This window comes from Pygocentrus nattereri, chromosome 5 (assembly GCF_015220715.1).
Source record: "Pygocentrus nattereri isolate fPygNat1 chromosome 5, fPygNat1.pri, whole genome shotgun sequence".
In the NCBI taxonomy this organism is placed as follows: Eukaryota; Metazoa; Chordata; class Actinopteri; order Characiformes; family Serrasalmidae; genus Pygocentrus; species Pygocentrus nattereri.
In genome coordinates this window covers 34,839,104-34,854,809 of record NC_051215.1, presented here as the reverse complement: position 1 = coordinate 34,854,809, position 15,706 = coordinate 34,839,104, and the positions used below count along the sequence as shown (strand labels likewise).

The following is a 15,706-nucleotide window of genomic DNA, read 5'->3' as shown; positions in this document are numbered from 1 at the left end:
AAAACTCGCAGCCATCTTCCTCAGCCTGAGATAGTAGAATCAGCCTCCCAGTCCATTCCCGCTGCTGCTCAATCACTGAGGTCATTATGCTGTGATGTAAATCATCTCCTGAGCCCTGGCGTCTCATTTGGGACCCGCTCAGGACAGCAACACAGCAATGCTGTCACCATTATGAGGTAATTTATATGAGTCAATGGCTCTGTGGAGGCGCGAATGTAAATTAGTGGTTTTTCTCGTGCTGAATTTACCGTCCCCCTGCGTGCTGATATAGCAGGGAAATGTGAACCATGTGTCTGTTCCATAGTCAACGAGCAGCACCCCAAAGCAGTCTGTATTTATAGTCCAACTGAGCCAGACTGCCTGAGTAGATCATACACACACACACACACACACACACACACACATACACACACACACACACACACACACACACACACACACACATATATACACACAGCTCTGTCACAGGATGCATCCTAATGGATGAGAAAACATCAGATCAAAATAGTGCAGTGCTGTCTATGACAGGGAACTGAATCACACCAGCCTGTCTCCAGCTTGGCTGCGGATTTGTGGATTTTGAAATGAATGGGTGAGGGTTTGAGGATGAATGAATAAGTGTTGTAGGGTATCCACAGGTCCTTAAAATGTCCTAAATTTAATTGAGTACATATAAGGCCGTAAAAAGTCTAAAAGATCATTTAGCATGATTACCAGAATTTTCTTCACCTTTTTTGACATTGAATCGGATGTAAATGTTACTAAAGATTCAAAATGTATATGGAAACTAAACTGCCAAAACAGCTATTTTTGAATTGTTTTTGCACGTGACAAAAGCCAGTGCATCCGCATACAGTTGTGTGCTAAAGTTTGAAAACCCAACAATAAATTACATTTTGGTGATTCTCTAAGTAAAAATAAGGTGACATATCCTCTACAGGGTACAAACTGAAATATACATTTCCCAGCACAATTTTTATTTATTCACTGTAACATATTGAAAAAAATGGTACATAATATATTAAATATGCCATAATTTTTGCATAGGCCAAATATATTTTTTCCTAAATATGTTAAGTTCAGCAAACAGTAATTGTGTATTAAAATGTACAGAAGTGTGTTCTCAGTAGAGGATGTTTTATTATAATATATTTTCCCTTCGAAAATCCACAAAACATTTGACCAGGGTGCCCAAACCTTTGCATTCAACTTTATATCTGCCTATTTAGCCTGTAGCAGTTTAATCCTGCCCGTTCGTGTGGAAGTTACAAGCAGCAACCCAGACTGCTTTTGAATAAGGCGCAATACAGGGCAGAATAGAGCTCATTTTCATATGTCAGTTTTAAAGGCAAATGAATAAAAGAAAGATTCTTAATTAAATGGTTATGTAAAAATGAATTATGGCAGTTTTTGTCACATGTAAGATTGTGAAAATGGAAAAAATGTCAAAAAAGCCAAAAGGAGTTTTGCCAGTTTATTGGATGAAACCACTGGACAAAACCATTTTCATGATAATGAAGGAAATATGAAAAATAGAAATTAAGACAGAAAAATCATGCTAAATATAAAAAGTGAAATAAAATGAAAACCAGATAGACCCACATCGCCAATAAGCACTGAAATGTCATCAATTGAAGTGATAGTCACCCCCTAATCTATTTGTGCGCAGGTTTTGTGCATCTTATGTGAGTGTGTGTGTATGTGTGTTTATGTCTGTGTGTCCTGATCTTCCCCTTGAGCCCAACAGCCTTGAACATTGCACCGATAAGCTCTAGGCACAAAAGAACTACTCTAAACGCACACAGTGGCACATTTTAAAATAACTATTAATTATTATATTTTAGATTCTTTTTAATACCATTAAATAACATATAGCTGAAATGGCAAAATCTCCAGATCCCTTACACACATAAAGATACACAAATGTCTCATACAAGTGGAGCTCGGGGAAAAAAGTGGTATATGGGATGTTTTTCTGTTTTACATTCTGAGGTTTTTAAATATGAAAAAATGTAGTGCCACAGAATGTACTGTGTCTAATGTATTAATCCACAATTTGTCACACAAAAAATATACTGTTTCTTCTGTAATTGCCTGTAGGCTACTATGCCTCTTTACTGAGCTGACTGTGTTCATTCTGTTGCACTAATGGTCTTAAACTGCATGGTATTAAAACTCTCTTAAAAGGACTTTATTTTAAAAATGGGTCTAAACTTAAGGACACCCTTCAGGCTTCTGGGGTCAGTGTCAGGTGAGGATGGATTCAGATGAAGAGGAACCATACTGTGGCGCTGCGCAGAGATCATGAAATTTATTTCCTATTCCAGGAGGGGCCATAACATTGGCTTTGATTTCTGGACTCAGTGCAAGCTCTTAACATTAAGGTGGAGCTTCTCTCTTTGAGAGAAACATTCTCAAGTCATAGAGAAATGAGGAATAACTCTATAGTGACTGTTAAAGTGCGGTATGTGTGGAAACATCTGCAGGGTACATCACTCCGCTCATAAAAACACTGGAGACAGGATCAAGACCACCCATGCCAGACTACAACACACACACACACACACTTCCAGCTCTTAGCGAAAAAGACTTCTCGCTCAAACATACGGGCACAATTTCAAACAGCCTGCCGTAGTGCTTCCTGCCCATCAAAGTGCTTCTCTAAATCTGTCAGGCAAGTCATTGAGAGTGGAAAAGAAGAGGTCAGCATCAGCACATCTACTGTTCCTGGTGTGTTTTGAACACTAAAAATAGGCATCTGTTGTTGTTCAGTGGCAGTTTGTTTGAAATTGAACCACAATGTGCTATTTAACACTGTCTGGTGTTATATATTTACTGTTTGGTTCTTGCATAAAAAAAATAAGCAAGCAGTGAGTGTAGGGTTGTACAGTTGTATATAAAAGCTTCAGCACCTCTGGACAAATAACCTATTTTATTTATTTTTTAAGTGAATAAAATTAAACACAACCTCTGCAGTAAATTTTTTCTTAAAAATTAAACATTTTACAAATGTTAATGAATAGTTACTTTAAATTTAATTACCTTAAGAAATGGAAAAATTGTAATTCTGTCTTACTCAGAAGTTTGGATACTGATTTGTAAAGTCTCAAAACTTAATGCATTATCCATTAGTTGACTAATTAGAACTTGTTGGGTAATTCAAGAATTATAATCAGGAATTGTCAGGTGATGACAATTCCAAAGTGTAATGTCTCTTGACTTTTCAAACTAGCTAGCATACAACAACTAAGGACTCCTCTAAGTCGTTGAGTCCGGGGCAGTCGTTGGCTGGAGGTTAGGGAGCTGGCCCTGTCACCGGAAGGTTGCTGGTTCGATCCCCAGGGCCGACAGTCCATGACTGAGGTGTCCTTGAGCAAGACACCTAACCCCCAACTGCTCCCCGGGCCCCGTGGATAGGGCTGCCCACCGCTCCGGGCAAGTGTGCTCACTGCTCCCTAGTGTGTGTGTTCACTGGTGTGTATGTGGTGTTTCACTTCACAGATGGGTTAAATGCGGAGGTGGAATTTCCCCGGTTGTGGGATCAAAAAAGTATCACTTAATCACTTAACTTAACTTAAGAAGCTGGCTAATGAGCTATAAATGAAGCTAACTGATTCCTACAAAGCTGGAGTCCTAAAAAAAGCCTCCTGCTTCCAGTTTCTGCTGTCCAAAATGGCATTGAGAAGTGGCAGTTAAGGGGAACTGTAGAATTCAAGGCAAAAGCAGCAAAAAACAAAAAGACTTCAGATAGAACTGCTCATATTCCAGAAATGCAAAGCAAAAACCCCATGTGACAGCAAAGGACCTGCAGGAAGGGTTAGTTGACGTAGGAGTAACGATGCTCCTTTCTACTGTGCAGCATGGCTTGCACACACAAACTGTATGGAGTATTCAAAGTATTCAAAACATATACTATGTTGCCAAAAGTATTCACTCACCCATCCAAATCATTGAATTCAGGTGTTCCAATCACTTCCATGGCCACAAGTGTATAGCACATAGGCATGCAGACTGCTTCTACAAACATTTGTGAAAGAATGTTCTTTGGAGTGACAAATCACACTTCTCCGTCTGACAATTCGATGGATGAGTCTGGGTTTGGCGGTTGCCAGGAGAACGATATTTGTCTGACTGCATTGTGCCAAGTGTAAGGTTTGGTGGAGGGGGGGTTATGGTGTGGGGTTATTTTTCAGGAGTTGGGCTCGGCCCCTTAGTTCCAGTGAAAGGAACTCTTAATGCTTCAGCAGACCAAAAGATTTTGGGCAATTTCATGCTTCCAACTTTGTGGGAACAGTTTGGGGATGGCCCCTTCCTGTTCCAACATGACTTCGCACCAGTGCAAAAAGCAAGGTCCATAAAGACAAAGATGAGCGAGTTTGGTGTGGAAGAACATGACCTCTACCTGATGGAACGCCTATGGAATGAATTAGAGCGGACATTGCGAGCCAGGCCTTCTCATCCAACATATCAGTGTCTGACTTCACAAATGTGTTTCTGGAAGAATGGTCAAACATTCTCATAAATACACTCCTAAACATTGTGGAAAGCCTTCTCAGAAGAGCTGAAGCTGTTATAGTTGCAAAGGGTGGAACGACACCCTATTAAACCCTATGGATTAAGAATGAGATGTCACTCAAGTTCATATGTGTGTGAAGGCAGACGAGTGAATATGTTTGGCAATATAGTATATATAAGCTAAAGCCATTTTGGAAACAAGTGCTGTGGACTAGTGAAATTAAAAATTGAGCTTTTTGGCTGCAATGACCAAAGGTGTGCTTATAGACAAAAAGGTGCAGTGGAAAGCTTAGGGGTGTTGCCATGCAAAGTGGCTCTAGGGAGGTGTCACGTTTCCAGTAGAAGGACATTTGTCGAAGCTGTTGTTGTTGTGTTTGTAAATGTATTGCATTTGGGTTGTTAAATTGTTTTAGTGGGCTTCATGTGTGAGTTACTGGCTTGGTGTTGGGGTAGCGCTAGGCAGGGCATTTTGTTGTCTTTATTGAGTGCCTATTATAAGTAACAGAGCATTTTGCCTGTTGTTGTTGATGATACATGATATTTTTTTTAATAGTTTGCTGCAGGGATTGTGTTACTTCTTTTTACTTCTGAAAGTAACAAACTAGGTCATTTGGCTGGGGATACCCCAAGTTTTGCATACCACTGCAGCATTGAACATGGAGAAAGGCATTTATTATTTCCATTAGTGTGAAAGAGAAGGATTTGTTGCATTTGTCAGAGTAGAAGATAATCATCACTAGCATAAAACCACAGCCTGCAAGGCTGTCTCCAATGTCTTTGTGACCATGTTTGCAACTACATGTCAGGATGATGAGGCAAGTGAACTCTGTAATTTTAAACAAACACTCAAAACCAAAAGTTATATATATATATATATATATATATATATATATATATATATATATATATATATATATATATATATGTGTGTGTGTGTGTGTGTGTGTGTGTATGTAAAAAGCCCTTTGTTCTAGTGATGGAGTAACAGTGGCATATATTATTTGGAATGACAGAAAATTGTTATTTGCGTAGTGCAATGCAAAGCCTGGGCTATCCTGCTGCCAGCAAAGAACTATTACAAGTAAAAATGAAAATGCAGGCTACAAGAAAACATTTTGCTGGAATTGAAAGTAAGTAAAATGTCCTATAATCATAAAAGTCATACTTTCATTTTAATTGGCAAAACACAGTAAAGAAAGTTCCTGAAGTTGTGCAGCTGGAGACATCCTGTGTGCATTCTTTGTTTGGGAACAGTGTTCTTTGAGAAGTCCGTTTCCACAGCTTTTGTCATTCAACTAAACACATTGCGTTAATTAAGGAGGCAATTAGGAAAAATAGGTCAGCAGTGGCACATTACACTCCTCAGCGAAAGCCAACAGGACAATGTGTGAGAGTGCATCACCAATCTGTCTCATCCGATTCACTCACGCAGAAGGGCTGGAATAGACTGCTCTGCTGCCTGGAATTGGGGCTGATTTGAGTGGGCACTTGGGAGACAAACCAGAAGGGCATAGAGAGGTGTTAATGAGACACACATACACACACACACACACACACACACACACACACTTGCTCATATACACTCATACAGAATTATGAGAAGTATTACTGTGTTGGAGATAGCACGTGTATTACATGTAAAATAGACCTTTGGAAAGGCTATTAACCAACTAAGAAGCAATAACTTAGCTTAAACGTTAAGCTTTTGTCAGGCCTCATGCTTTTTAAGTGCAGTAAACATACAAATTTTTTGTGCTGACGATCAGACAGTGTTCCTCCTGCTCTCTGGAGGAACTCGAGAAAATAATAATTGTTCCGTCGCTGGAAAAGCTCATGCCTGTAGCATTTACATCCAGCCTGACAGGCCTGACAAAAATGTGTGAGGTAATTTAGGAAGCCCTAAGTAAATGGCTGCCATCTCTTCAGGGCGGGATGACAAGAGCCCTCCTATTAGCACAGTCCTTAAAGACGCTCGCCCCGAAAATGCGAGCGGCTCTCAGCCCAGCTGAGACAGGGGGAGCTCTCTTTAGGAGTTAAGCCCAGCTTTGAAAGCCTTGCTCAGCCTGGCTGTCAAACAGATGCTGGCTCGGTGATGGCAGAGTAATGGCTGAGGGTTTGCCTAATGGCACTGCTGCTTATCAAAGCTCGCCCTGCCCTGCTCCTCACACACGTGTAATGAGGGTGTGATGAAGAAGCCAGACCTCAACACCCATACAGACAAATACTGTATGCCTTATGCAGTGTTCTTTCAGCTTAGTGCTGGACCCTGTGCTTTTTTGTTGTTTTAGTTCTGCTCTTCAGCACTCTGGAGATGAAATTAGACAAGAACTATGTGCTAAATGTCTGATTTAATTCAAAGATGATGACTAGCACCAAAAGAAGGATACACCATCATGACTTTAGAGTGTTTATCACTGCTAAGCTTTAAGAAAAGAAAGGCTAGGTTACATTTACTCAAAAAGCACTCAAAAAGCAAAAGTTTTTACTTTTAGCCATGAAAGGGTTTTTGAATTTAGTTATTTATACATGTTTTTGGATGAATTTAAATTTTTTTCACATTGCTTATCTTTAGTTTACTTCTTTTTTCACTTTTAGATCTGACAGAGTATGGCTGTGTGAAACCATACTCATGTGACTCATTTCATTAAACGCTTTTACTCGTCTTTCTTTGCTATACAGATTGAAGAAGACACATGGCAGAAGTATTATCTGGAGGGCGTGGCCAATGAAATGTACACTGAGTACTTGTCCAGTGCCTTTGTTGGACTTTCCTTTCCTGCTGTTTGTGAGTAAGTGAGACAGTTTTCTTAAATCTCAGATTTACATTTCAACATTTTGATTCATATTTAAAAGTGTACAGTTACACTAAACATTAGCTTATTCATACATTCATAATGTTGTACTCGGTAGCTAGTATACTCTGTACTTCCTCATATTTTTAAGTGTTAGATTTGCTATTTAGTGCTGTTCTTTACCTTTTGTACCATTGTTCTAAATCACAAGTATGTTTTTTTAATATTAAAGCTAAAATACAGTAGTTTTATTGTGTAGTGGTAAAAATTATGTTTAGGTATTAGAACATTTATTGCTGCACCTGATGCAAAACACTGATCTTTTTTATCTCTCTTGCCTTCAGGCTGTGTTACGTGAAGCTCAAATTGTTACTGATCGCTATTGAATACAAGTCAGAACAGAGGGAAAGCAGGTTTGTACCCCTTTGGTCTTCTTCTTTCATCACAGCACATTTACCTGACCAAAGAGGAGCAAAGCAGTTGGGTCCCTCACTGGTCCTCCCCACAGTCCCACACCAGAACACCCCACCTTCTACTCCACAACCACAATTACAATTACATGTACTTTCATCAGGATATTCATTAAAAAATATATTAAAAAATTGGGCCACTTATGGTAAACAAAGTTAATCATTACAAAAAGCTCACTCAGCTTTTTATTTCTTTATAATTTGTAATTTGGTTTGGAACTGGACTCTAGATGCATCTCATTGCAGTAGTAGAGCATGTTACAGCCCATAGAAATACTGGAGTATTGTTTAGATTATTGGAGGATGTTTCCATGGTTGCAACCACTATAAAATAGATGATGATGACTGTATGTATGAGTCAATGTGATGCCATAGAGCCATGACATCTGCTCAAACTCACTGTGACATATTGATGAAGGCTTTACTCTCGCAGTAATGAGCCTCCCATCAATAGCACTCTTGTTGCATTTTGTTAAGTGAATCATGAGAACTAATAACATGAAGTACTCTGTCTCAGTAACCTCAGCTTGCCAAATCCCACCACCCCTCCCACATCCTCAACCTGTCTTCAGATGTTTTTGTATAACTTACTAATGCATTTGATGTCCATGACAACTAATGAGTGTGCCGTAAAACCCAACTGGACTAAAATTACCCAAAAAACCTCAAAGATCTAAACATTTTTAGATTTTGGCCTTTTGGCCATTTGGCCTTGATCACTCATGGTGTGTGATCTGAACAGTAGAATTCAAAGGTTTGGTTTTAAGCAAAGCCATTTTGTTTGGATAAATCTAAATATCGCTTAAATTTGCTATTTTATCATGTACTTACACAATTAAACGATGACCACATGTTTTCAGGGTGTAGAAAAACTGTTGTTTTAAGTTGATATCGTAAAATTTTTTTTTTTTGTTTTGTTTTTGTTTTTTGGGGTTTTTCAGTTCAATTTTGCCTGCCTAAAAATGTCTAGATACATGACTAGAAGGAGTAGATACATGCCTGTACTTTCTATTTCAAAAGCCACTCTCTTCCAATATTGTTGTGCCAAAATAACTGTGTTTCTTCTGAAGTGAAAGCAGAGGACTTTTATTTAATCGGCCAATCATCTTAATACAGCTGGTGTACGTTTGTGACTTGCCACAAGAGTGTTAAGTGTCTGGATTACTCATCTTAATGTCTATAGAGGGCACAGCGCAGTCTTTATCTATTGAAGACAAAGTGTGGTGGATTATTTTTTATTCTTGCGTTGCGCTACATACAATACAGACAGTTTCTGTTTAGTTTTTTCCGCCCAGTAACACATTTTTTCTTTAAAAAGTAACTGAATAATAACTGTTTTGCCCTGTATTGTAATCTTGCTTTTAAAGCAAAATCAATTATGGCACAAATAGGATTGACACTTTAAACATAACCTCCTTTTGTTTAAAGTCCATGGCATCATGTAATAAATGTGTGATTTGTAATGTTTTCTTGTTGTTTGCAGAAGCAGAAAGCGGTATGCCCTCTTCATTATCTTACCCCTCCACACTTTAGATCCTTCATCTGTCGGATAAAACTTAAGGATATTGTACCAACCCCCTTCTCAAATCTGGCCAAATCTTTTACTTTCTTATTGTGATCCTTGTGCTTAATGCACTAACTTCTTTGCAGGCAGAAACAGTAGCTATTTATCATTTGCGTCACTTGTTTCTTTGTCTGTACTGTTTACGTATCATCTCCATGTATTCTGATTTGAGTTTCCTTCTTATATTTCTTTGTTTTTAATTCCCCACCTCAGTTCTTTTTCAGTGTCCGTCAGCTGTGCACATATCTGCTCAAACTAATGAGTTATTTCCTTCTGTTTTTGAGCGCTTTTCTCCATTCCGAACAGTACTTCATGTTTATAAAGTTTCTTCCAACCAAGAGCATGTTATGACAGACACACAGAAGAAAGTGCTCTGAAGAGTCAATGGTCATATGGAACCTTGACCACCTGTGAAGACAGCGCTATGAACAATGTTAACTCCAGGATCAGTGTCTGACTGAGCTGGGAATATGTCCCCTTAGGCCATATTTAAATTATTATCAAAAATATTATCTTATGTACAAAGTCTGGTTAAATAAGGCCACTGTCCATAACAGCCATCTTTCTTTAACTGCCATTGCCACTCTAACACCTTATCACATGTGCATGTGTTTGTTTAGGGTACGTATGTCGATTGTGGTGTGCGTGTGTCTGTGAGTGTGTTGCACAAGACTCTTTGCCATGTTCGTTTGTAAGATGTAAAAGATAAAAGAGAAAGGTGTGTTTGTGTGTGTGTGTGAGTGTGTGTGAGTGTCTCTGTTTGCGTCTTATGGACCTGTCACTCATCATGTACCCTATTGCCTGTGCGTCTCTGAGTAGATGTTTATGAAGTGAGGTCACTTCCTGTCAGTTTGGTGTTCTATACAACAATCCAACTGCACAGAAGTTACTGCAACAGTTTGCATCTACGTGCCGCTGTGCGGTGGCTGCACCTGCTCTCTCTCTCTTTAGATGTGCCGTTGGTTGTGACACTCTTGGTAACCGCATGCCTGAACACTTTTGTCACGTGACACGTGTGATGCTTGCCTTGTTTCCCATAATATGAGGTTTGATCAGACTATAGGCCTCTGTTGCCAAGTGATTGGAACACACTGAGTGCATAGCGCTTGGCCAAGCATTGTGAAAAATCTCAGATTTGGGGAGCAATGTGTGTGCCTATGTTGGTGAATGAGTCAGTCCATTTACTTTGCCATCTTCTGAACAGCATGCAGATTGTGCTGCTTGTTATAAAGTGGGGGGGAATTTAATCATATAAAGCTAATTTTTAAAATCACACACACATATATACATATATATATATATATATATATATATATATATATATATATATATATATATATATATATATAGCTGCTAGCTTGTTTGCTAGCTTACTAGCTGCTAACTTGTGTCTTTGCTAATAAGGTTGGTCATTGCTTTATGAAGGATTAAGTCCCCCTTTTTTGGTTTTCATTTCTGATAAAATGATTGTTTGTAGAGCCCAGAGGAAAGAGCTTTTGACAACACTCTGTCCATATTCGTTCCTATATCCGCATGCACATGTAAGACTGTAGGATAGCTTTTTGCTCTAATGTGGCTGTAATGCTTTAGTGGGCTGCGGTCCCCAGCTTTTCCCCCTTTCATCTGGGCTCTGGGGCCTTGCTGCTCTGGCCAGGCCGTATGTCTGTCCAATTTTACAGTCACCACTCAACTCATTGATGACTCCTAACCAAAGGCAAGCATTAATGACTGTGTTGTGTCGTCCCGTCTTTGTCTAATTAACGGGGAATGATACAGTGGCTCAGTAGTGGTTCTGTCATCACTACTGAAGTTCTACATTAACTCCTGAAGTGCTTCTAGAAATAAGCAGAAATGCTTAGCAGGACTGTCTGATCAGAAACTACCACCTACCACCAAGGGATGTCACATTGAGATGTTGACTGTCTTGAATAGCATTTACCTTCAGTAATGAATGACTGTGATTGATTGGAATGGGCTGTTATATGACTCAAAGCCTGGAGGCCATACTTTTGGAGAAATGTACATGTTGGTAAGCCTCATAGTATATTATTATTGTACTTTAAGTAAATACAGTAAAATATATACAAAACGTAACTCTACTTCACTGTGCAATCAAGAGAGAACACTTTGGCATGTACATATCTTTGGAATTTGACTGTATGAGCCCAGGCCTGTTTATTCAAATCTTCTGCAATGCAACTCAGGATCAGCCGATTATAGAGCATGCCATGGCTTACTAATGCCACAAGCGTTAGTCTGAGGCTCTGGGTCCATCCCTAACTTTAAAAGGCCTGGTCATTCCCTAACATTCCACTCCTCAGTACTAAAACAGGTAAACCTCGGCTGTTTGGAAGCAAACCTTCTGACCATCTGTTTCAGTTGATCTGTCAATCGGAATACTCCAACTAAAACCACCCACATGAAAGCAATTTTAATTCTTTGTTTTATTTCATCCCACAGACCAACCTGACACTGCCATTACAAAAGAATTAAAATTGACCAGCTGTACTACTGTGTATTTTGCTTATTTGTTTTTGTATATGACAACAAAGACTGAAATAAGCCCACCCACAGCAATATTCCTTTGTGCCGAAAGTATTAGCTCCCCATCCTCTCAGCAGATCAAAAGTTTAGTGGCACACTAACTGAATCAGTGGCAGTACAGTGCAGAGGCTCTTTTGGCCCTTTAGTATTCTCTGAGGGGCAGAGAATTGTGTGTACCATTCCTCTTGATTAGAGAATTTGATTGTGCAAGATTTATTTACTTTCTTTTAACAAATGTGATCCTCTTTCTGACTGAACAGTATTTTGATCAATCCCGGGAACCATGTTAAGATGCAGGAAGGAACCTTGGGCTTCTTTATTGCCAGTGACGCCAAAGAGGTCAAAAGGTATCCACATCCTTCATCAAAGAGACTTTTCACAGAATGATAATTATCTGTTATAGGGATGCACAGATATAGAATTTGTGATGGCTGACAATGATAACCAATATTTTTTTTTTTTTCTCACTGTAACATATATACAGATATGATATGTAGTGAGTGTAAGTCTCTTAAGTGCCAATTTCCCAAACATGAATAGCCTAGTCCAATTTCCATTGAAAGGAAAATGTGGTCCATCTATCTGTAAGGACAGATTAATTGTAAATAGCCATGACAGAGCTAAATCAGATGTGATAGCTATTGTAAGTATTCATGTTTTTGGAATCATACAGTTGTTGATGAACTGAGCATTAGAAGTCTTGCCCAAGGACTGTTATTGGACCAGCAGTATTTACTGTCTGGACAGGATATAGAACCAACCCCCAGTCTTTCATATGTGAGGTGATGAGTTTATCCACTATGCTGTCAATTTCAGTGAATGAGTTGTTGAAAATATCTGAAGTGCGTGTGTGTGAGCAGATAAGCTGATTGTAATTATGGCTGTTGTGGATTAATTTATTTTCTTTCTTACTAGTTTTGTTTATTCATTTCTATTTTTAGTTACTTCTTTGTTCCAAATTGTAGAGCATCCCAGTGACTGATCATGTGGCTAGCAGATGTCAACTTAAGCAATTTGACTGATAATAATACAATTATTGGCAAATGATATATTGACTGCAGATATATTGTGCATCCCTAATTAGTTTTTCCATGAAAGTTGTCAAATAATGCCACTATTTTCTGTATGTGTTTAATGGAGAACTGCCATTTTTATGCTGTTTGTCTCTCAGAGCATTTTTCTACTGCAAAGCTTGTCACGATGACATCACAGATCCCAAAAGGATCAAAAAATGTGGCTGCAAGAGACGTAAGTACGCCAGGCCGTTCCACTCCCCTCACATTTCACTGGCTCTCAACAGGATCTAACTAATGTTCTTCATAGGATATCAGTGATACTACTTTGTTTTTCACTTTTTAGTATTCTATGTAGGCCTGGCCTATGTTCTTGGTTTAATCAAAAATGATTATTTTATTATTTATTTATGAGGAATCAAGTTCTTCTGCTTGTTATTTTATGTCCATGTTTTTTCATTGCACATTTTGTTTTTACTTTGTTAAAGATTAGAAAGTTAACGACCTTTGGATTTACTCAGTGCCTCTTGTTAAATGTAAAGACACCCAAAACATACTAAAGGTTCTGCTAAAGCTAAGGGTCAGAGTGACCTTTACATCAGGAGCTTGCTCAGAATGATCCCAGATTCACAGAAGAGGCAGAGAAGAAAATATGGAGAGACTCGCATTATTAAGAAAGTGAACAAGAGAGAAGGCACTTTTTGGGGGGGGGTAGAAAGGGTCAATGAGTGATGACAAGGGGGGAGAGGGCTGCAGAAAAAAGAAGACAGCTAGTCATCAACATGCTAATGACGGTGCGAGAGGGAGAAGGAGACAGAGAGAAATAGAGACGGGAAGAGGCAATGACGTGATTAGCGAGGCTGAAGAGAGAGGCTGTCAGCCCACGCTAGCATCAGGGGGAGAGATGCCGAGATAATGGCACCAGTCAGGTGGAAAAACAAAAGGCAAAAAGCCCCGGCCCACCCTCGTCACACACACCGCAAACACACTCTTGGCCCCGCGATCATTTTACTAATCATATCCACCCTGTTTACCCAGAGAGCCCGGTGCTAGCACTGCTCAGACTCGCCACTGTCATCTCCCACCGCCTCAACTCAGCCAGAACACATTCTGACAGGAAAGCACTGAAGTAGAAAGAAGATAGTCATGAAGATTTGTGTTGCTCAGTGTAGAAGCTCAGGTGGCTGACTATTAGGCTCATTGTCAGCAGTTATTGCAGCGAAGATTATTAGATACAGCCTGAGTAGGTGTGCTGCTATGCAGGTATTTAATTAGTTTAATTCCTCTTTATTAATGATGATCACATGAAATTCTGAGACCCAAGTGCACCTAACTAGCTTTATTTTATTAAGTGATATTTATGTTTGAACAGAGGAACTGTTAATTTGACTGTAAGAATTAGGGCTGTCACAATGATTAGATTTATGCTTATGATTGTCATGTAAATAATTGTGATGGACAATTTAATTGTCTTTTTTGTTCATTATGCAACTATTAAAGTACAAGCTTAAAGTAAGTAAGTAAATGTTATCTATATAGCACATTTAAAACCAAAGTGCTTCACAATAAAACAAAAAGAAGGATTTGAACCTTCCGAACACCACTGCCATACATTCACACAACAGTGTATAGACCTCAGTCCACAGATCAACAACTGCTGAATGCTAATCAATAAAAATGTGCTTTAAACTTTGTTTTAAAAACAGTCACAGATGACGCATGCCTGAGTGGCCAACTTAACTTTTAGCCTTCTTGCTTCCTTGCTGTCTTCACTGTAACAGTAATCAAATATTTAATCTTGTATAGAGTCAAGCTAAGATGCATTTATTTCATGCTAAAAACTTTACAATTAGAATCAACTCAACACACCCAATTTACATTTTGCTTGTTGCAACATAAAATGACCATCAAATCTAACAACCGTGGAAAATATTACAGCCAGCTTAAATGATTGCGATCATCTCAAATAACTGCGATTAGGTAAATATGTAATAATTGTGACAAGCTTAGTAAGAATAATGCATTGTTATTACGTAAACTATGTAAGCACTTGTCCAGACCATTTATCCACAGGATAAATAACTCACCTGAACAGGGCAAGGTTAGTGACAGAACCTCTAAACTGTTCAAATAGCAATTTTTTTAAAAACACACTGCGTTGGAGTATTTTGTTTTGAGTCATCTCCATAATTTTAATTCATACATGTCCTGCTGGAGGATACTGAAGATTAGGTTGATATCGCAGGCACTGCAGTCTGACCAAAGCAACCTTATTTGTTTATTCTCTTTCATTGGCATGCCTCACTATGGGTTTTTGGTAAAATTGCCTTATGGTTTCATCTCAAGAGGCTGTTTTAAATCTGCCTAAGTGAAAGAGAGATGACCTTTTCCATTGCTATAATAGAGGTTTGTGTTCTTTTCTTTTTTTTTTTTTCTTTTTCCTTTTTATGACCGTTGACAGACTTTCTGATGTATTTCCTTCCTTGCTGCCCTGGAATATGCCTCTTTATTTAAACCTCTCACTGGTAGTGATACATTGTGAGTAAAAATGGGTTCCCTGTGGCCCAGAGTGCAGTCTGTCTTTCTCTTTCTTTGCTTCTCTCTCTCTCTCTCTCTCTCTCTCTCTCTCTCTCTCTCTCTCTCTCTCTCCCTCTCCCTCTCTCTCTCTCCCCGCTAATAGTATATATCTATATCTATGTTGCATGTACGAGTCTAGCTGCTGCATCCTCCCCATGCCTCTCATCTCTACACTGTCCTCAGCCAAAACAAAAACACTGTAGAGTACGGGCGGGAGACTGACCAAACCCC

General features: G+C 39.0%; 1 protein-coding gene across 21 annotated transcripts in view; it reads left to right on the top strand.

The window, feature by feature from the left end:
- Positions 1-15,706, top strand: part of kcnma1a (potassium large conductance calcium-activated channel, subfamily M, alpha member 1a) — a 212,960-nt gene that overhangs the window by 150,146 nt on the left and 47,108 nt on the right. For 9 of the 21 annotated variants that reach the window (XM_037538394.1, XM_037538392.1, XM_037538388.1 and 6 more), the window contains exons 15-20: positions 7,195-7,304; positions 7,652-7,720; positions 9,261-9,272; positions 12,146-12,232; positions 13,057-13,133; positions 15,428-15,436. In XM_037538394.1, the coding sequence (XP_037394291.1) occupies positions 7,195-7,304; positions 7,652-7,720; positions 9,261-9,272; positions 12,146-12,232; positions 13,057-13,133; positions 15,428-15,436 (364 nt within the window). The remainder of the gene's footprint in view (positions 1-7,194; positions 7,305-7,651; positions 7,721-9,260; positions 9,273-12,145; positions 12,233-13,056; positions 13,134-15,427; positions 15,437-15,706) is intronic. The other 12 variants (XM_037538395.1, XM_037538393.1, XM_037538403.1 and 9 more) reach the window with 3 other exon arrangements.